We start from the raw sequence: 22,071 nt of genomic DNA, 5'->3' as shown, positions 1-22,071 counted from the left end.
TTTCTTAAAGCTTTTTTTAAAAAAAAAAAGGTGTTTCACAGCCTCCATGAGACAAGAAATTTTATTGTCCGAGTGACCTGGAAAAATGTATGTAATAGAGAGGCATCATGGATGCAGAATATGGACTCTCAGAACTTAGGAAGTAATTCACTGGGCTTACTCTCAAATCTTACATCCCCATGGGAAAGTCTTTGGTTTATATGTTTAAGACCACAGTTTGCCTCAGTTTTATAGTATACATAAACTTCAAACTTCTGAATATTAATTTATCCCACAACTATGATAAAACTTTGCATTTTATTGGTCTACTTTAATCCCTGCATAGTTATTTTTTATAAACAGAAGGTTGGTCCCGCAATATGATGAACTTTCTTTTCTGTATCCACGTAAGCAGAGAGAGCAAGACCTTACAGCATGGAAAATCCGAGCTTCGAAACTAGCTTTCCAGGCTCAGTGAAACTTGACAGACAGCCAGATCAAATCCTCTTGTTTTACAGATGAGGTTATACTGGCTATGCCATTGCTCAGAGGTCACAAATGACATGTTGATCTTTGCCTTCTACCACCATATCCTTGTAAATGAGGGATAATTCTTATCCTTTCTGTGCTAGGTCTCCTTAAATGAAGCACAATCCTGAATTAGGGTGGTCATCTAGCTTTTTATATCCAAACCTAATTTTGCATTTGTTATTCAGAAACACTTCAAGTAAAAACAAAAGGGGGGGAGAGGTGTGGGAAGGGGACACTCGCTTCAATTCTTTCCTCTGCTAGGGGTAGCTGGCCTGAGAAGGCAATGTGAGTCCCAGAGACTATAATAAGTTGCTTTTCCTTCCTCCTGGGCAACTGCTCTTGGAAAGGTAAAATCAGAGTCATTATGTAAATATAATGTGTAGAAAAACCTAGTTAACACATTTTAAATTCTAGCTTTCTTAATATTTATCTAAAATTAAAAAAAAGTTTCTGTTCATTCCAGCTTATTCGTTTATCTTTTTTGTTATAGAAAACAGTGATGATGGCTTGGCATAGCAAACCAGGGGTTTGTCTGAGGAAACACCAATAGGCTATCTCAAGAGGCCTCACGGGGAGCAGTCATAGAATTTCCTTTGATCAAGGGTCTATCAGCCCCACCTAGGAACTGAATTTTTTCACTGTAAAGGAAGCAGATCTATTTCTCAAGGTCAGATTTATAATAACAAGGTTCATAAAACTGAGCTATACAACTGTAATTTCAGCAGACTTTTAATAAGAAATAGACTCTTACAAGTCATAGCAAAAAACCAAATAACCCAATTAAAAAATGGACAAAGGACCTGAACAGACATTTCTCCAAAGAAGACATAAAAATGACCAACAAGTATATCAAAAGGTGTTCAACATCACTAATCATAAAGGAAATGCAAATTAAAACCACTATAAGATACCACCTCATATCCATAAAGATGGATATTATCAAAAAGATTAGATAAATGGTGAGGGTATGGGGAAAAGGGAACCGTAGTACACTGTTAGTGGGAATGTAGATTGGTACAGCCATTGTGGAAAACAGTATGGAGGTTCCTAAGGAAATTAAAAATATGACCCAGCAATCCCTCTTCTGAGTATATGCCCAAAGAAGATGAAATCTCCACCTCATAAAGATATCTCCACTCCCACGTTTATTGCAGCATTCACAATAGCCAAGATATGGAAACAACCTAAATGCCCATCAATGGATAAAGAAAAGGTGATAAACATACACACACTGCAATGTTATCCTTTGAAAAAGAGATTCTGCCATTTGCCACAACATGGATGGACCTGGAGGACATTATGCTAAGTGAGATAAGCCAGACATAGAAAAATATTACATCATCTCATATGTGGATGTAAAAGAAGTAGATCTATTTCTCAAGGTCACATTTATAATAAAAATTTTAAAAAACTCAACACATAGAGGAAACTGGTTACCACAGATGGAGGAAGAGGAATGTAGGTCAAAGGATACAAAATAGCAGAAATGTGGGATGAACAAGCCTAGAGATCTACTGTACAACATGAGCACTAAAGTTAATAAAATTATATTGCCTGACGGAGTTTTGTTAAATAAGTAGATTTTAGCTGCTCTTGTCACCAAAAAAAAAAAAAACCTATGTAAGATGATGGATATGTTAATCTGCTTTACTACAGTAACCATTTTACTATCTATATGTATCCCATAACATACTGTAAACCTCAAATATATCCAATAAAACTTATTTTTTAAAAAGAGATTGTCGCCACAACCAAAATGCAGGATTCCACATGGCCGGTCCTTTCCTTCCCTTTACCCATGAAGCCAAATAATTCTCAGAGGGTTGCTTAGTGATTACAAAATCTGAACATGGGACTTAGATGAGTCAAATATTCAAAATCTCCAAGCTAAGAGATTCTGAAGCAAATCCTTCCACGTTAGGAAAAGCCTCAGATCTCAGGCACTCTGTCCTTAGTCCTTTGACCAGGTCCTCATGATTGATCCTGCACTACCATCCTCTGCTTGTGCATTTACGTTTTCTTTGGTTTCTAGGATGGTTCATCCTTGCTACTTAATGCCTCCTCTCCCCCTCAGGCCTGGGAGTCAGTTGTCTCTCTGGTGGTTTTACGTATCTGTCAAAACCATCGTCTTGATATTACAGTTTAGTTCTCAAAAGAGTAGTTTTATTTCCTTTATTGCCAGTTCCTTGCAGGACGTCTCACAGGACCACCCTGGGTACTAACTGTAGGTTGAACTATTGGTATCTAAGAATGGATAAATTTCAAAATGACAAATTGGAGATTTTGAAAAGCCTGATCAGACTATAGATAGTCTTCTAGGCACAAAAGATGTGGAAATGATTGTTGATGCTACAGCAACTGCAGAAAACTACACCCTGATTCTGGGACTTTTTGTAGATACTCAATAGCTCTCGTTTAGTAAATAGTTGTTCCTAGACATAGGGAGGACAAGTGGGAAGGAAAAAAGGCAGTCCCTTAATCACTTGGGAAAAACGTTCATAGGGAATTGTAATGGAAATATGGGCCTGTGCAGAAATCAAGTCTAATATTGCATAAGCACACCTTTTTAGAGGAGGTAAATGTGAAGTGAGTTTTAAAGGAAGATAAATAAGTTTTAAAGGAAGATAATATGGCATCACTGTTGAGAATGATCACAAACCAGAAGACATGGAGGAGAGGCGTGACAGTTCACATTTATTTGTGCTTACTCTATGCCAGGTACTCTGTTGAGGCTTTTACATGCCATAAAAGACAGTTTTTGCCTGCCTGGCGTGTGTGTACTCCCTCTTCTAATAAAAGCACCCCATTTTCCCTGCTACCACCTCTTTTCCACTCACAGTCCAGGAGGTGGTTTGAGAGGAAGGGATTCCACCCCGGGGTGAGGACATGACCCAGGCCTGGCCAACCACAGCCCGGCATCTCTGGCCAGTGGCATTGATTGCAGGATGAGGTCTTATCTCAGTAAGAGCCAGTGAGACTCCATTTCCCAGACTTTTGTTGGAAAGAGACTTTTCCTGGTGGAGTTGTTGAAAAGATAAGATAGAAATCTGGAGCTTGGGGGCATCTGTCTTACAACCACATGGACAAAATCTGCCAGAGAATAGTATCAACAAGGACTAACCTGGAGAGCTGGAGAGAGCAAGGTTATGTCCAATGACATCGATTTGACCCCCTGGCTAACACAGCCTGCGGCTGTTCTAGCCCTGGACTTTTTAGTTATATGAGCCAATAAATTCCCTTTTCTCTTAAACCAGTTTTATTAGGTTTCTGTCTGTTGCTAATGAAAAAGTCCTGACTAATGTACACACACAAACTTAGTAAACTCTTACTTAGAGCTTATTCTGGCCAAGCTCAAATTTCACCACATCCTCACCATGGCTTTCTGACATATTAATAGATATGGAAACAAAGTAGTTAAACAGTAAGCGACAGGCCTGCAATTTCAAACTTAGGGCTGTCTGGCTCCAGGTCCTGAGCTTTTAACTCCTGTCTCTGTTTAAAGCAGGGAAATGACGGATAATGAGGAAAGAGCAAATCTGAGAGAAAGAAATTCTTGAACCCTTCCCAAGCTACCAAGTAGGAATCACTGTGATAGTCAAAGTTACTGTCATTTATTCTGCAAATAAATGATCACATTTTTACCATAGTTCACTACCCCAAGGATGCTGCTTCTGCGCTCATTTCCTGACTGCTCAAGACTCCATGCCAGAATCAGGATATCGATTCAGCTGCTGTAACTAGACTCAAATGGAAATGCCTCTCTCCCTCACATCAGCAGTCCAAGTGACAGTCCAGTGCTAATATGGTGCCAGGCCCAGGCCACATCTGTCTTGTGACTCAGCCAGCCCTCGGGTGCAGCTTCGTCCATGTGGCCAAGGACAGCTCCCAGCCCACGTTGCTCTCCAGACAGTGGGAAAGAGGAAGAGAAGGGGGAGGCAGCCTCTCCTCCTAAGGTCACAACTTGGAAGTTGGATGCATTACCTCTGTCCAGGACGGAGGGGCTAGAACTTGATCACATGTCCCCACCCATCTTCAAGGAAAGCTGGGAAATGTCTATCAGGTGGCCACATGCCCAGCTGAAAATTCTTCCAGAAATGGCTGATGATCATCAGTATCTGCACACACAGTCTTAGGAGTAATGGTGTATCTCTCTAAGGTGTAAATAAACTGGAGTATAGAGGTGACATCAGGTTTAAAAAAAAAAAAAACCTGCATCAAATTAATAGTCCCCGAATAGAAGTATCTGTCCTACCCTACCCAGACAAGTTCCTGAGAGTTTAGGAGAGTTAAGCCACGCTTTGTAGGCTTTCTCCCCTTCCTCTCATCTCATGTCCTTTGCCCCACCTTTTCCCCTGAAGTTCTACGAGCAGCACCAGAGTAATAATAAACTGGGTGACAATAAAATATATAGGACACTGTAGATGGCAGAGAAACGATGAGCCAGAAGGACCTGACCCCATGGAGCACACGTTAATGTAAGAATCACAAATGCAAAGTGTGAGTCCTGAGAAAGGCCTACGGGCGAGGGACTAAGAAGAAACTGGTCTAGTCAAGGAGGTGAGGAGGCCCCCTGAGGGCTGAGGGAAGAGCAGGTATAACAGGGAGAAGAGGTAGGGAGCGCTTTAGACAGGAGGAAAGTACCAGGAAGGCCCTTCAGCCACTCTCTTCCCCTCGCTCCCACCCCTGAGGCACTTCTGCCTCATCCATCAGTCCTTGTCTGCATTCTTTCTACCCTCAGTGGGAATTCTAAGGGCTGATTTTTGTAGTATTGGCTACTATACTATATTTCAGGACCTTTCCAGAAAAGCATGGGCCCTAGGATCTGAGCAGTTTTCCTGATAAAATACTATCCTCTAGCCCTTGAATAAGAGTCTAAAAGAGTTTAAAGACACGAAGCTGGGGAGACCTGGTGCTCGCCTGGAGAACCCGGCCCTGCAGACTCCGGGGCCTGAAAGTCAATCCAGGGAGGACAAGGAAAGGCCTTAGCAATGCCGGACCTGAAAGCCTCTGAAATGCACAGATGTAGAAAAATTGTGAATTCTCTGAGCACATGGCCTGATGTCTCTTATTTATCCTCAGGTGTTCCAAGTGTTTCCATTGTTTATCCACAGAAAATGAAACTAGTGAACTGGAGTAAATTAGGAGTAAGTTAAAATCAGTGCCATCAGAACAATGAAGGGCCAGGGCTTAATACCACAGAGAATCTTCTAACAAACTGAAGAGTCAAGGTTTTAAATCATGAGTATGACTTTTTGTGTTTTAATGCATGCATCCTCCCTAAAACAAGTGCTCACGGGCTCTAAATCTGCTACATTTGGGAGATTTCAATACAGTTGCTTTTTCCTTCTTCCACACTTCTGTTATCCAAAAAATATCTCAAGTAGATGACTCATGATGCTGGCCAGCGTCTGGGATTCAGTCGTCCCGAATGCAGCCTTCCTGGTCCTCAGCTCTCTGTTTGCCCTCCTCCTGTAGGAAACAAAGAACATGGCTATGGAAACTTTCTTCCCAAGTTCGCACAGAGGCCCCCAGCCAGGGCAGGAAATGTGTCAAAATGCCCTAATGGATCTGGATGGGGTGAGGACATAGAGGGGTCAATCCACACCCTTCCCGGAGAGCCCACCATTACTGACAGGAGTGCGTCTGGCCCTCTGGTGGGCTGGGATAGAAAAATAGTTGCAAACCACTGATTAAAAGTTATGAATGCACTTGAATTTTGAGCTTCTCCTGGGCAGGAGTAAAGTGGCTTAGGATTCATCTTTTAACATTGCCGAGGTGCTCCATAAACACTAGTTGAAAGAACACACACTGTGCCTGGTACCACCTAGCTAAAGGGAACCTATGCGATGAGTATTTAAAAAAGTGAGCCCCAGGGAAGCCAGGGTAGAAGCAGGAACCCTAAGGCAGGCTTTGGGGATGTAGAACCCAGGGAGGAGAGGAGCGAGGCAGCCACTCAAGTCTCAGCTCAGAGGCAGGTCAGGCAGCACAAAGCCTCAGGGTTCTGAAGCAGAGCTGCTACTCATGGGTGTTTATAAAGGCTGTCAGGAGAGGAAGTCGGCTTGGGAGGGTGCCCGTCCTGGTCCGCAACCTCCCCCTGAGGGGAGGGGTTGGTACAATGGATCAGCTAGTGGGGGTGTGTGGGGTGCAGGGCCCAGCTAACCCCTGCAGAGCAGAACCTGTGGGCCTTTCCAACCCAATGCCCCACTTTAAAAACAAATACTTTAATTTCCCCTTTTCTATCCTGCATTGAAATTCATAGATAATTATCATCTCTATAATTTTAAAAATCAGTATAATACTCTAACTATAACAAAGGAGAAATAAAAGCAATTTACAATAAAATCATATGTATTTCTACATAAATACTCAGGAATGACTACACCTGAAGACAAGAAGGAAGCCCTGCAAATTTCCAAGTGCCCCCTGGGTGACACCACCCTGTTGGGAACCACTGCTGTAGCCCACGGGAGCCCCAAGCCACAGAGCCCCTCCCAGCCACTCCCCCTCTGGCTGCAGGGGAGGGGGCAGGAGGTGGGGGCCAGACTGGCCCATTCTTGCTCCACAACTGACTCATGTGGCATCTGTAGGGACAAAAGCGATGGAGATGGAGCAGCTCCATCACTGGTGAGGCCATCCAAGGTTCCTCAGGGGTGCGGAGACTCCCCCACCCACAGCAGCCAACTTTACTTCCTCAAAAACCCCAGGCCGGCACTGCAGACTAAAGGTCCCTGGGGGTGCTTTCTTTTCACCTGTCTCATCTCTACTTGGCAGCGATGTCTAACAGTATGAATGGTTATGCCTGGGACCCCCAGCTTTGCCAAGGGGGGTGCCAAGTGAGAGCCTATGGGGGCACAGTGCAGGGGACAAAGTGCCCCTGGAGTTCTACAGCCCTGGGTTCAAATCCCAGCTCTGGGGTCCACGAACTGTGTGACAGCAAGTTACAGATTCTCTGTGCTTCCATTTAGCCAATGGCAAAATGAGGATAATAAAAGCTACTTTGCTGAGTTACACTGAGCATTAAACATGATCGATGAAAAGCACCTAGCCCAGTGCAGGAAACATAGCAGACAATAAATGGTTTTTCCCCATTCGAACATCTGGAAGGCAGCCAAAGGCGGCAGGGAAAGCAGGGGACAGGGAGCCCTGAAGACCTGGTTTCAAGTCCAGATCCTCCCCTGCAGACTGTGCATCTTATAACACGGAAATAATGATGCTTTGTTGGAAGACTGATCTGCATGCTCAGCTCTCACCAACCCTTGCCCAGTGACATCACGGCTGCCTCTACCTCCCTGATCTCAACCCCCGAGCATCCTCCGTCTCCCAGAGGAAAACCAGCCGGGTGTTTACTGTGTCATCCGCTGCTTCCTCCGCCTCCTGGGCAGTCACTGTGTGCTTACTGACGGTAGGACAGTGCCTTCCTCCCTGCAACTGGTCTCATTTCTACCAAGGAAACGATGAGGTAGTGTGGTCTCAATTTAAAGCAGGAGGAGCCTCCCCAGCACAGGCGTCTCATCTCTATCACATTAACGCCTCCCGTGCATTTTTTTAGGGCGTGGACAGTTATCTGCAAGGCCCTTGTGTCTGGGGGTGGGAAATTGAGTCTGGCAAACTTGGTCCAGGCTGGGCTGGGGACCAGTGAGTCCCTCTGGGGTGGACAGTGAGGGACCCACCAATTGCGGGGCTGCCCGAAACAGCGAGCTGAGCGGGTAGTGCAGGAAGTTGAGGCAGGTGGCAGTGTAGAGGTCTGCGTAGCGCATCAGCTGGCTGGAGAAGAGCGTCTGGTGGAAACCACAGCGGAACAGGCTGCCCATGGTGCTGTAGCACAGATCCAGCTCGCGGGTGACCCTCTGGCCAGAGGAGCAGACACTGAAATGAGATCCCAGCCCACCTACCCTGCACCACCCAGGGGTGGCCGCCAGCCCTGAGAGTAACCCCCCGCTGGAGCGAGCCCAGCCTGCCCTCACTTACTCCCTCCCTGAGTCTCCCACCTGGGGACATGGAGGCCTGTGCCCACCTGAAGGGAAGGAGCTACATGATTTAAACCCACCGGCCTCACACTGTGCTTTCGGAGGTGGGCAGCTCTCCGCTTTGCCACAGGCCCGACTCTGGGCCTCCCTCACAGTTACCTGCCTGGACCGGGACAGAAGACCTCCCAGGACTAAACCCGCAGCCTAATTTTCGCTCTGATGGCCCAGCAGAGGACTTGGCAAAGGTCCCCAGCCCACCCCTAGGCCCCCGCCCCCAGTCCCTTCCTGCTCCCTTGGCAGGTCCTCTCCCCACCACCAGGCCCTGCTTTTAGAGCCAGGGTGACCCTCCCTGAGCCTCAGTTTCCTCATCTGTAAAATAAAGGTGACGATCCCTGCCCAGTCCCCTCACAAGGCTGTGGGGATGACGGAATGGCTGTGCTTTATGTGCCTTACGCTTTCTAACCTGCAAAAGGCTCTGCAAAGACCCTTTGTTCTTGGTCCCAGCTGGGCCTGGCTGAGATAGACAGGTGGCCGGACTCCCTTGCCCTGTCCGGCCTGTGGGAACCCCCAGCTTTGGTGGCTGGTCAGTAATGCCACAAAGGAATGTTTTCCTTTCTTCTCTTTTCCCAAGACCCTCAGCTCACTAGCTCTAAATCACATTTCCTCAGCCCCTTTTTTGGCAGATCCCAGACGTTGATCAGAACTGGCTAGTTGGTTACCTGGGGACCCACCCCAGCAGGTATGCTCTTCTCAAGAAGGGTTACTGGTGGGGACTCAGGGACAGCAGGCAAGCCGGCAAACAGGCTCAACTCGGCCCTTCCTCAAGAGCACACTGCAGTCCTTTGGGCCTCGGCCAGCAGAGGGCGCTGGCTGACAAGGCATGGGGAGCTCAGGGAGGTTGGGCAGAAGCAGGTAACTGGGCCCCAGACCCAGGACAAAGCAGCCTCTGCCAGGCCAGCCATCCTGGTCTGCCTCCCAGCTGTCACCTGGATCTCCCTCTTGGTGGAGCTGATGACTTGCAGTCCACGACTGCTCCCATCCGTGTGCCTGGAGCAAAACAGCCACGTGACCCAAGAGGAGGGGAGCAGAGCAGAGTCCCAGGCATAACCTCCCTACACCCCATGCCCTACACCCCATGAGGAGGACACCACGTGGGCATGCAGTGGGGTGCTGGGCTGGGCGTGTGCGCGTGCGTGAGAGGGCAGGCCCCTGAGTCGGTGCTGCATGCTTAGGAGGAAAGGCCTAGAGGTCACAGAGCATGGGCAGTCCCACGGGGGTCACAGGGGTTCCCAAGTCCAGTTCATTAGGGAACCCAGCCTGAAGCAGGTCTTCTTGACTTCCTGACCACCGTGGCCAGGGCCCTGCCACCAGGCCTGGACATGAGCTGTCACCCCTCCATCCCTCTCCTCGCACCCCACCCCCACCCCCAGAAAGGCCAGGGTCTCACTGGTACTGGTCCGCCAGGTCCGTGTCCAGCCTCTTCAGCTGCTCCAACTACTCTGGAAACCGGACAAGGGACAGTGGGGTGTGGGTGACAGCCCGGGTCACCCAGTGACCCCGCCTGCCTTTGTCTGGCTGGGCCCAGCTGGGGACTTCCCTCCCCCAGCTGTGTGCACAACATCCGAGACCCTTACATCAGGTGAGACTCTGCCCAGAGCAGAACAGACAGTCCAGGCCCCACAGGCCCCATGGGACAGGTGAGGAAGCCATTGAGGGAGTCAGGTGACCTTCCCAAAGTCACATGGCAATGACTCAGACCTAAAGCCTCAACTCTTAGAACAAACTCCAAATTGTCTGAGCTCATAGCAACCCCCAACCCTGAGGATGACTTTGAGTCATTCCCAGTAGGGGAGTGTGTACCTTCCACTCACTACAAGTCCTCAGGGCAGGTGGGGACGGTGCGGTCAGGTGAGAAAGGAAGCCCCAGGCTGCGGAAATGCCACAGAAATCTGGAGTCAGGAGATGAGGATTTGAGTCCTAGCTTTGCCCCTTCCCGGCTGTGTGACTTTGGGCAAGCCGCTTAACCTCTCTGGCTCTCTATTTCCTTGTGCATAAAATAGATCCTCCCTCATAAGCCACAGAGTGGACAAGATTCCTGGTCACTACTAACCCTCCAGCAGAAAGGAGGAAGACGACAAAAGAGCCCTCCACCTGCTCCTCCCCCCATGGCTCACCCTTCTCCCGAGCCCAGATGTCCAGCTCCCAGGACAGTTCAGGAACCACCAGGCAAGTCCGCCAGCCCTGCCGCTTCTTGGACTTGAGAATGTCCCCAAAGATGTGGTCCCCAATGTACAGGATGTCCTTCCCCCGCACCCCAAGCAGCTCGCACACCACATCCGACAAACCTGCCCACCAAGGGAGAACAGACACTGCCTCACCCTTCCTGTCCTGGTGGGGCAGGGGTGGGACGTGGGCTCCTAGCAGGGGCAGAGTGGGAGCTGGTACCTCCAAAGTAGACTGCACAGTGATGGTGGGGCCCAGTGTAGGTGCCCACACAGAGCTTCCCTGAGTCCTAGAGGGCAGAGGGGTGCCCTGGAGTCAGGAGAACTTCATCTTCTACCCCTGGTCAGGGACTGGGGGCTGGGAGCAGCGGGCTGACTGCGGGCAGTGGGAGGAGGGAGGCAGCAGGGGCCCTGAACGAGCACCCTGGTCCCTGCCTCCAGCAGACAGGCCGGCAGAGCGGCAGCTGCAGCGGCCAGTCAAGTCTAAGGGGCAGGCAGGCTCCCCTCCCCCAACTGTGGCCTCTGGGTCGAAGTGGACAGGACCTCAGCACCTGCCCTCAGCACCTGCCATTACCGTGTTGACCTGCCTCAAGACCGTCCCCTCCGCAAAGAAGCGTGGCTTCTGCGTGTCCACTACGATCAGGTCGAAGAAGGACCTCCAGGGCCAGGCTGGGGTTTCGGCCTGCGGGGCGGGCGTGGGTGTGTGCAGCTCCCAGGGCACACACAGCCTGGAAATCGGCCCCTGCCACAGCCGGGTCATGGCTGACCCCACCCGCCTGCCTCCCAGCCGGATGAGATCTCCCCGGCCTGGGAAAAGGAAGTCTCGCTGCCCATCGGCCCCAGCCAAGCTGGGCTCTAGGAAGTGCTCGCAGCTATTTGTGGGGGTTGGTGTTGGACATCGAGTGGCTCTCGGGTCAGCCTCCAGAGCTCCTCCCAGAGCAGGCAGCGACCCAAGGACACATAGCACCAAGTGAGGGCCCCTCTGCCTACCCAGACATGCCTGGTCACTCTCAGGGCCCAGACCCTGCCATGCAGGCCCCTCCCCTGGACTTGCTATGCCCTCATCTCACCCTTCCCACCCCCCTCCCCAGACACCCGACTGCCTCTTTATGGGTCATTCCCCAAAGGTTCCTCCTGTGGCCGGGCTGAAGTCACCAGCCTCCTACTCACTGGGGAGGTTCCAATGAGGCCCGGCCATGGGAAGGCCCCTCCCACACTTGGGTCTTCCTCAGGGAGAGGCTGGGCAGGGGAGAGACCCTCGCTGAGCATCACAGCCTGGCCTCACCCTTTGGGCAGCCCACCCCGGCCACAAACACGATGCTCACTTCACTGACACCAAACAGGTAGGTCATGATGGCCTGGAGGGGACAGGGCAGGGGTCAGGGCACCAGGCTTGAGCCAGGCCAGGGGCCCACTGCCTGCCTCTGCCCTCACCCGCCATCCCCCCAGGGCCACGGGAGTGTGAGGTGGGGCAGCTGCTCGTTCCACTGGGGCTGAAAGGCCGGGACATGGAACCCAAGAAGCCAGCCAGGCAGCAGAGTCAGGAGAGTCCCGGCTCCTCCCCAGCCCTCACATCTCAGCACTGCCTCCGTGTCCCTGGGGCCAGGAAGGAGCTCCCCCCCACCGGAAAATACGCACTCACATCCATGTAGTTGTAGCTGCTGCTGGTGGCCAGAAACACTTTCCCAACCTCCTTCATCTTGCCCAGCAGGATGGGGATTCGTGCCTGGGGCAGGGACTTCCTGTGGCAGGACCTCCCACAGCTGCCCTGGGATCCCCTTCTCAGGGTCCAGCCTCCTGGGAGCCCACCCCCAGCCCAGCCTCCCAGGCAGGTGGGCTGCAGGCCAGGCAGGAAGGCCTGGGCAATGCCAACGTGCAGAGCTCTGTCTAAACCTTAAGGGGGCCAGGGAAGGGGTCAGCCCTGCTCCGGGGCAGGGGTCTGGCCTTGGCCCTGGGTCTAAGGCCACTCACGTCCTTCTCCACGTATTTCTCCAAGTCCTCCAGGGTCTTCTCCTTGAGGCAGCCCTGCAGGAGGAAGCAGAGTTCTGTGTGTGTGTGTGTGTGTGTGTGTGTACACGTGTGGGAGATGGGGACAGTGGCACCGGAGAGCCCAGACCACGGTCCTCCAAGGAAGAGGAGTGAGAGGTCTACGGGAACTGGAGGCCTGCAGGTGGCCCAGGAGCGCCAAGGGCACACAGGCCACGGGTCCGGGGGTCCTGGACCACTCACCGACTGGTGGACGTTATTCATGGCCTCAGTTACATCCTGGAAGAGGCTTCGGAAGGACATAAAGAGGTTCCCATGCTGATAGCCAGTGTCACAGCTGGGGCAGGCCAAGGGGGGTCAGGGGAGGCCAATAAGGGGGCCTGAGGCGGCCACCAACCCTGGAGCCCATACCAGAGTGACCCCTCCAGCCACGCTGGGGCCTACACTGGGCTCGTGTCCGGGCCATCCTGGGAGGGGCATCATCCTGGACTAAGGGTCACCCTTGGGGCAGCCCTGGTTACAGAGTTGGAGGCCACCCTGCAGTGAGCTCCTGGAGCTCCCCAAGGCCCTCGGGAGGGGCCTCTGCCACTTTGGGGCTGGCCCCTGGGCAGAGGCAGTGTCCTGTGGGTCACCCCATGGCTGGGGAGGGCCCAGGACGCAGTTGGTGTAGCGGGAGCAGCCAGAAAAGAAGTCCACCAGGCAGGCGTAGAGGTAGGTTTCTGGTGGCGAGAGGCCAGTCAGTCGCCAGCCAGGGAGCAGCCACCTGCCAGGCCAGAGCTGGGCCCCTGAGGACCACCTCCCTGCACCCCCCACCCACCCGCCACCCGCCAGGCAGGTTGAAGAGCGTGTCGAGGATGTGGAGCCGCTGCAGGTCATCCCTCTGAATGAACTTGCTAGGGTAGAAGCTCCAGATCTCCACCCTGGCAGGTCTAGGGGGGAGCTGGGTACAGCCGATGCCCCTCCCCAGCAGCCCCCAGGGGCCATCAGGCCCCAGCCATTGCTTCCTGCCTCCACCTCCCCAATCCAGCTGATGTCTGGGGTGATCTGAGTCCCTTCCCCCAACTCACTCTGCTCCCCCATGGCGAGCATGCTCCCCTCCCCCTTGCCTGCCACCTCCACCCCACCCCTTACTCCAAGAGGAAGGTGAAGCCGTGGGCACCCAGCAGCACGTTCCCATGGGCATCCACCTTCAGCAGGTTCCCGTAGAGCGCATCAAACACCAGCCCCCTGGGGAGACAGCATGGGGCTGTGGGTGGGGGCACCAGGGCCAGTTGCCTCCCGCCTGGCCGAAGGCGCCTCCACCCACCCTGCACCTGGTGCGGAAGGCCGGGTCGTAGGTGTAGCGCAGGATCTCTTGCGGGTCCCCGATGCACACCAGGCACTCCAGCAGCTGCTCGAAGGCCAGCGCCTCATACGCCAGGGACTTATAGGCTGCAAGAGGCCAGAGCAGACCCAGGGCCATTGGTGCCCGGCTGCCCATCCCCTGCTCCCCCCTGCCCCAAATACGCTGTGTCCAGCCCTCCCTACCAGCCGGAGTGTAGTCCATGTCGAAGCCAAAGCAATGAATCTTCCCCAGTGCCAGGCTTCGGTTGACAAAAATCCTGGGGAGCAGAGGAGGATGTTGGGCTCAGCCTGCCAGCCTCCCAAAGTCCAAGATCCAAGAAAGCACGGGGGTGGAAACCCAGCAGAGGGGGCAGAGCACCCCTGCAGCTGCAGAAAGCATGGGGTGGGGGACAGGCCAGCCAGGGCCTCCTCTAGCCCAAGTGTCCCTGAGCGCAAGTGCGTGGGCATGTCCGTGCAAGTGTGTTCATGAGCGCGTGTGAGTGCGTGTGCAAGCGTGTGTCTGCGTATGTACAGAGAATGAGCAGCTCGCTGTCCCCCCATGCAGGCGTGTTCCCCGTGTGTGAGGATGAGTGATTGTCAGTGTGGGGGTTGTCACTTTCCGAAGCAGGGTCCTCGTGTCCAAGTTCAGAGATGACGTGTTTGTCAGAATTGGGTAGCCCATGACACCATGTCAGGGATGAGGGAGAGAGATCGTTGTGGTGGGGAGGAAGTGAAGGGGACTCCCTGCCGGCGTGTATGCTGTCAGTGTCTCCACCTGAGGGGACACTGCCACCTATAGAAGGGTGTCCCTTGTGAGCACAAGTGCTTGTCTGCATTTTGGGTGTCCCCATGTCTGTGTATTTAAAAAGTCACTGTGTGCTGCTGTGTTTTGTGGGGTGTTTGCAGGGTGAGACCCCCCGACCCCACCTAAAGTGCCCGTCTCACCTCTGGTGCCAGTCCTTCGTCAGACCTCGGGAGGAGACCAGGCCTTCAGGCCCCCGGCTGGGCTCCCGTGGAGCTGTCCCGTGCACACTGGCCATGGCCATCAGGAGTAAGAGGCGACCTTCCCTTCCCCAGCCTCCTGCACACTATCAGTGGGGCCCAGCTGCACCCCTCTCCCCAGGAGGCCATAGACACCACTGACCCAGCAGGCCCCACCCTGTGGCCCCTCTCCCCCAGGCCCCTTTGAAGGAGGAGTCATCCAGGACAGTGTCTGGCATCTCGTCCCTTCTTCAAAAGAGAAAGCAGCAGGGACCAAGGAAAGACAATTTGCCAGCACTGTGCCACCTCTATGTCCCGGGCTTGTGCATCCAAGGACCTCAACTGCCTGGAAGGTAGCAGAGAGCCCAGAATGGAGCAAGCATAGGAATTACACAGGCAGGAGGTTCTGTGCTTGAAAAAGAAAAGAGGCTTTGGTAAATAAACAAATAACTCAGTACTCTTGCTTTATACACAATTCTAACACATTCGGTTATCAAATTTCCCAGCTCAAGGCCATTGAAAGAAGACATTGCTAGAAGCATGCCAAGAGCTATAAGAGGGGCAGACATCTGGGGTCTCAGAATGGGGGCGGGGGAAGAGAGAAAGGGATATAGAAAGCGTTGAGCAACTGGGGGGTTAGTGCAGAGCTGTAACTCGCCCCGGGGCCCACGCCACTGCTACAAAGCAGTGACTTCCATTCAGAGCTGTGACCTGCCTCCAGCAGAAAGACTTAGACGAGGTAGCACAGCCTCTTTTAGAAAGGAAGACAGGTTTATGATACGTTTTAGTGCACTTTCTCTGCAGAATGGCTAAACTAAATGAAGTTGGCACTTTTAAAGGGATAAAAATTATCTGGAACCAAGAAAAGCGTACCTATGGAGTAGCTCCTTCCTGGACGTCGCCAGCTGAGCAACTATAGCCACGCAAGGCATGTTTCAGGCAACGATGGACCACATATAGGACAGTGGTCGCACAAGATTGTAATCGAGCAGAGAGATTCCTGTCACATAGCAATGCCACAGCCATGATAACACTAGGCATTGCTCGCACGTGTGCGGTGATGCTGGCCGGGACCAGTAGGCCACAGCTAGGTGTGCAGGAGGCGGTGCCATCCAGGTTTGTGTGAGTGCACTCCATGATGTCGCACAACCACAAGATCGCCTAACAACGCATTTCTCAGAACATGTCCCTGGCGTTAAGCGCTGTGTGACTGTCCGAGGGTGGTTAGGGTGGTGAGGCAAGGACGTGTGGGCTATAGAAGATCCGTTCCCTCACTGGACGGAGGGAAGGACGGATGGGTGGCAGGCTACATACGGCAACCATTGTTTGAGGGCATCAGAGGAGACTCACGTTTCAGAAATCAGAAGGAGTTCTGGAGTCCCTTCCACCCACGATTCCACGCTATCTGCTCATCTCACGGGGGCCCTTTTAAGCCCTTTTCCCACATTGCATGTTTCCCCTCCAGGACAGGAAAGAGAAAGAGGAGGTTGTGGGAAGTCTCTGGGAAGTTCCTCAGCCCTCCTGCTGGGACTCATCACGGCAGGTGTACAAAAATGTAACCTGCTTTTCCTACAGCTGCGTTTCGGGTCTCAAGATCCCCTCGCAGTTGAGGGCAGGGGAGCCACCCAGTGCCATTCAGGTACACACTGTCACTTCTCCAGGTATACCCCCGGTCATCTCCTGGGATTGACTGAACAGTGTGGGGTCACTGGGAAGGGCATCACTTCCTGATGGGTCCTGAGGCCCCGCCTTCCTGTCTGTGGAGTCTTCAGCTGGCACGGTCTCTGCGGCCATGCTAGGCTATGGCTGCTCGTCCAGACCTCAGAGTCCCTTGGCTAACGCATATCCAGCCGCGGGCTGTCACAGGGCCCTCCTTGGCCCTGATCCCTGAGCCACTGCTGCGGGCACACCTGCGGGGCGGGCTGCGTTTGGAGCCCCTCCGGAAGAGGAGGCTTGTCATAATAACAAGCGAATACTTGCACTCTTTCTACTGTGGGCCAGGCCTCGTAACAGCCCCACAAGGTAGGCTGACTGTTATTCCGAATTTACCGATGATTAAGCTGCGGCACAGAAGCATTAAGCAACTCGCCCACTCTTACAGAGCTGACAAAGGGCAGAGTGGGACTGAGCCCAGGCAGTCGGGTGCCAGAGTCCACTCTTCACCATAGGCAAAATCGCTCTGCCACGGTGCCTCACAAAAGCCCTTTGACTTTTCAATGTCATAAAAGACAAAGAAAGGCAGAAGAAATGTTCCAGACTAAAAGAGGCTAAAGAGCCACGGCGAATGTGCGATAGCTGAGCCCACGCTGCATCCTGTACTCAGGGCCATACAGTGCTAAGGACATTATTAAGTCAACAACTAAAATTGGGATACGAGTGGTGGATCAAAGTACTGTCTCAAGGTAAACCTGTGACATTGACTGTACAGTGGTAACGTAAGAAACTCTCCCTGTACTTGGGAAACACTCACTGAAGAGTTTAGTGTAAACGTCGTGATGTTTGTAATCCACCTTCCAATGGTTCAGGAAAAGCAACCATGTGTACACACATGCACACATACACACATATATACATACGTGTGTGTGCACATATGAGGCGGGGCACAAATGATAAAACAAATGGAATAAAATGCTAATGATAGGTAAATCTTGGTAAAGGGTGTAAGGCTATTTGTTCTCTGTACCATTTTTTATCTTTACAACTTTTCATAAACTTGAAATTATTTCCAAATTTATTATTTTTTTTAGGACCGAGTCTGGCTCTGTTGCCTGGGCTAGAGTGCCGTGGCATCAGCCTAGCTCACAGCAACCTCAAACTCCTGGGCTCAAGGGAGCCTCCTGCCTCAGCCTCCCAGGTAGCTGGGACTACAGGCATGTGCCACCATGACCGGCTAATTTTTTCTATTTTTAGTAGAGACAGGGTCTTGCTCTTGCTCAGGCTGGTCTCGAACTCCTGACCTCAAGCGATCCTCCCACCTTGGCCTCCCAGAGTGCTAGGATTAGAGGTGTGAGCCACCCCAACGAGCCCCAAATTTTAAAAAATTTTTAAAAGAGAGTCTGTTTTCTGAGGCCCCTTTTCAGTGCCCCTGTTACTGTCCTGGACAGTAACCTCCTCTCCCTCCCCTATCTGAGCTTTGGGCTCAACACCCTCTTCTACAGAAGGAGGAGGTGGAAACGGGACCCACCGGCCAACGTGGGAGCAATCCAACTGGATTCCTCCACCCAGACTATGTCTATTTTAAGTGTCAAGGCCAGGCATCTGGTGGCTTTGCTCGCCGTGGATGCCTGTACTCAGAGAGACTGCCAGAACAGGGGTGCCCGGCCAGGCAGGGCCCAGGTGTGGGGTGTGGCTGTCACTGCTCACACGTCCCACAACGTTCAGCCATAGCGTTCTTCCAGATCTCCGCGGCTCATCCACAGCAGCTTTGGCAACACAGGACCTGCAGCCCGGGCTGGGGAGGCTTCCATTCCCCTGACCTTGGAGAAACTCTCTCAGTATGACCCGAAACTTCCCCTAGACTGGGGCTTCCTTGCACAGGTGCCACTCGTTCAGGGGCATAGAGGCGGGGACCCAAGCAGTGCACCAGGAGGTCTTTTCAATAGAGGAGAGTCTTGGATGAGGTCTTTAAGGAAATGTAGAATTTTTGTTAGTTAGCTTCGAGGAGAGAAGAATTTCGTGTAGCCAGCAAGGAACCCAGGGCTGAGAGGCAGAAAGGAAATGGATCACAGGGGACAGCAAAGGATGGAATTCCACCTCTAATCCCAGCACTTTGGAGGCTAGGCCGGGAGGATTGCTTGAGCCCAGGAGTTTGAGGCTGCAGTGAGATATGATGACGCCACTGTACTCCAGCCTGGGTGACAGAGTGAGACCCTGTCTCTAAAACAAAAAAACAAAAAGGATGGGACCTGCTTCCAGGGCAATGGCCATCAGAGCCCCAGCCAGGGTCCTGGCCCAGTTGTGTTCTCCCTTCTGATGTGGCCACACTGCCAAAGGGCATGTTCTGAGGTGGCTAGAGAGGGACTGTGACCAGACTGTGACCAGGTGGACCCTATTTGCTAGGGAGGGCCTGGGGCTAAGTCAGGGACATGGGCCATCATGGCCCAGATATAATTCTGCCTCACCCAAGGCAAAGGCTGGCTGCTTCCTCAGGTCAGGGCTCATGGAGGGAGAGATTTAGGGTGAGAAGCTGGGAAACTTCCAAGCACCTGTCTCTCCTTCCATCAAAACAATGGAAGTTGCTGGGAGTTTGTGGTGTGTGTGTGTATTGGGGGTGAGGGGTGTGAGTGTGGGTACGTGTGCATGTGTGAGCATGTGCACGCACGTGCATGAGTGTGGGCGCCAGTGTGCGTGGTGCACGTATGCACGCATGAGCACGTGCGACTGTGCAAGCGGGCATGCTGGGACCAGGCCTGGGCAGAGGGCCTGCCAGTCACCACCCCCGGGTTCAGGCTAGAGCCTTTAAGGTCTTGCCGCTTCAGTCCCTTGGAAGGGAGCAGGGGACAGGGATGCCACCACACAGTCCAGAGGATGCAGGGTAGGCCAGGGGCCGAGGGCTCCCCCCGTCTGCCGTCAATGCAAGGCTCTTTGGGGAGCCTCTTTTAGGTGAAATTGACCTCGGAGGGAGTGAGGCCTCATTTACTCCTAAACTGGAAAACCAGGGGGCCCATAGCACAGCAGCTGTGCAGCCCAGCAGCTCCCAGGGATGCCAGGGAAGAGTGTGAGGGTGCAGGAGGCTCAGGAGACAGTCGCATCCTGTCTTGGAGGAATGTCTCCAGCTGGGTGGTGAAGGCCTCTGGTCCAGCAGCGGAGGCCAGGGAGCTGCAGGAGAGCCCCGAGGCAAGGTCTGGGGTGGAAGGAAAGCATCCAAGGCCACAGCAGACCTGCTCAGCTCCCACTGAGGCCTGGCCAGGGGTGCATCTGCAACAGAGACCCACGACCTCCCTCACTTCAGCCCTAAGAGTCAAGAGGGGACAAGCGACTACACCCCAGGGTCTGGACAGATGAGGACAGGTTGGAGCAGAGGGGCCAGGGGCAGAGGGAAGCTGCAAGGGAGTCAGAGATACTGCAGACTCCACGTGTCACTATGCATAAATCATTCCAGCCAGACCACTGTGCACTTATTGAGCATCACCTCATGCCAAGCCTCTGCTGGAAGCTGGGTTTAAAACTATGAATAAGATGTGTCACTTCTCCTTTAGGGAATTCACAGTCAAAGAAGGGAGATAACACATGTTAATGGGAAACAGTGAAAAGATGAGCCCATGCCCTTGAGCGCCCAGGGAGACCAGGGAAGCCTTCCTCGAGGAGGAAGCCTTAACAGATAAAGTCAGAATCCGCCGCAAGGGCAGGTGGAGCGTCGTTTATTCCAGGGTGTCCAGGCTTGGCCGGAGAGGGAAGCACATGGCTGGGATTGCAGCCGAGGGGCACAAGGGGCATGGGAAGGCCAGCCTCCAGGGACTTACCCCATAGGTGATGGGTCACGTTTGGAGGGTGGTAAGCAGAGAGTGAGCTGGTCCCATGTGCACTGGCCTGGGGAGGAGGAGGCCATGCTGAGGGGTTGAAGGGAGGCGGAGTTGGGAGACTGACAGCGAGTGGGGCGAGAGATGCTGAGCCCTGAACCAGACCTGGGCAGAGCGATTCTGGGAAGGGAGCGGGTGGAGACACACGGAGGAAGCAAACCACGCTGGCTTGCAGACTGATGCGTGACGACACTGAGGGAAGGGAAGGGTTGGAGAGGGAGCCCATCCGTCTGCAGTGAAGACAGGTGGCACTGTTGCTGGAGCAGAGCTCGGAGGATGTGGCCAAGGTGTGGACTGGGGAGGGGCTGTGGTGAATTCGGTTCAAGACTCAAACTGTGCCATGGAGGAGCCTGAGAGACCTCCAGGGACACAGGCCTCGAGCAGGCGCGGTCTGGGCTGGGATCGGATCACGGGTTGCTGGCGTGAGTCTGGACGGGAAGGAGTGGCAGAGACTAGGCAGCTGTCCTAGACTGGAGATCCTCGGGCCAGGGAGGAGGGACCATCCCAATGCTGTAAGGAGAAGAGTGCGTTAACCAGGGCGCTGGGAGCAGCGGGGGTTACAGGGAAGGCGCATGGAAGGCAGGGAGATGTCACTCCCGTGGGGCTCCAGTGAAGTGACCCTGACAGCGGAAGTTCAGCTCCTACGAAAATATCCCGTCACGGACCTGGGGCTTTGGAAGCAACGTTCAGGAGGACAGCAACAGGAGAGCTGCATTTCACCACAAACGGGCCTTTGTAGAGGTTAGGGTGAGGGCGGTTCCAGAAGAAGGTAATGCCCACCCTCTTTTGAAATAGAACAGGAGCTCCCTGGGCAGACACATGAAGAATTCTTAGCAGAGCAGCCGTGGGTAGGAAAGGGAGGAGGGTGTAGCCAGCCCACAGCCAGTCCTGGGGACCCACAGGGGATGAGACCACAGCAGGAAGGCTCCTATGTCCTACTAAAGAGCTCGACCTTGAGCCTAGGGTTGGGGGTGGGGGGTGCAGGGAGCCCAGGAGCATTTTCAGCAGGATGGGGATGCACTGCACCTAGCTTTTAAAGCTGCCTCTGGTGTCGGTGCGAGCAAGCACTGGCAAGCCCGGATAAAGCAGAGCTGCGGAGAAGTCACTGCAGCAGCCCAGAAAGCAGCAGGAATTAACGGGAAATGGAGGAGATGGGACAGGCCAGAGGCTCATTGGATTAATCAGGACCTGGGGACTGATTAACTATAGGGGATCGGGGCGGGTGCAGTGTGGAAGAGGCTGGGATGCTGAGGGGCCCAAGGAATATGGGGCCACCCACCCAGCGATTCCAACAGGAAGGAAGGGGGCTTATCGGGAGGGCGAATGGGCAAACGGCGCTGTTCCTGAGCTGGGGAGGCCTGAGCTGGGCAGACTTGGGAGCTCTGGGTTCACAATCCCTAACCTGAAACCTTTGACTCCAGATATATTTGGATACAATGTTTTCTGAAAGAAGGTAATACATGATTTCCTATATATATGCATGATCACACCCTTGCTGGGGTCTGGGGCAGCAACCCACAATCAAACACATTGACATTCCTGCAGCTGACACATGAATATTCA

General features: G+C 53.1%; 1 protein-coding gene across 1 annotated transcript; it reads right to left on the bottom strand.

Moving 5' to 3' along the window:
* Window positions 1-5,925: 5,925 nt before the first annotated feature.
* NT5DC4 (5'-nucleotidase domain containing 4) lies at window positions 5,926-15,048 on the bottom strand. Its single transcript, XM_012656762.1, is given in 17 exon segments — window positions 5,926-5,979; window positions 6,948-7,091; window positions 9,464-9,524; window positions 9,925-9,976; window positions 10,652-10,822; window positions 10,923-10,989; window positions 11,274-11,381; window positions 12,025-12,057; window positions 12,342-12,425; window positions 12,671-12,724; window positions 12,929-13,022; window positions 13,347-13,404; window positions 13,514-13,605; window positions 13,817-13,912; window positions 13,999-14,116; window positions 14,213-14,286; window positions 14,954-15,048. Coding segments are annotated over 17 exon segments (1,455 nt in total).
* Between the last annotated feature and the right edge of the window lie 7,023 nt (window positions 15,049-22,071).

The sequence above is a fragment of the Propithecus coquereli genome, unplaced genomic scaffold, assembly GCF_000956105.1.
Source record: "Propithecus coquereli isolate 6110/MARCELLA unplaced genomic scaffold, Pcoq_1.0 Scaffold519, whole genome shotgun sequence".
Taxonomy (NCBI): domain Eukaryota; kingdom Metazoa; phylum Chordata; class Mammalia; order Primates; family Indriidae; genus Propithecus; species Propithecus coquereli.
Note: the sequence above shows the minus strand (reverse complement) of the source record. Positions and strands in the feature narration are given on the sequence as shown.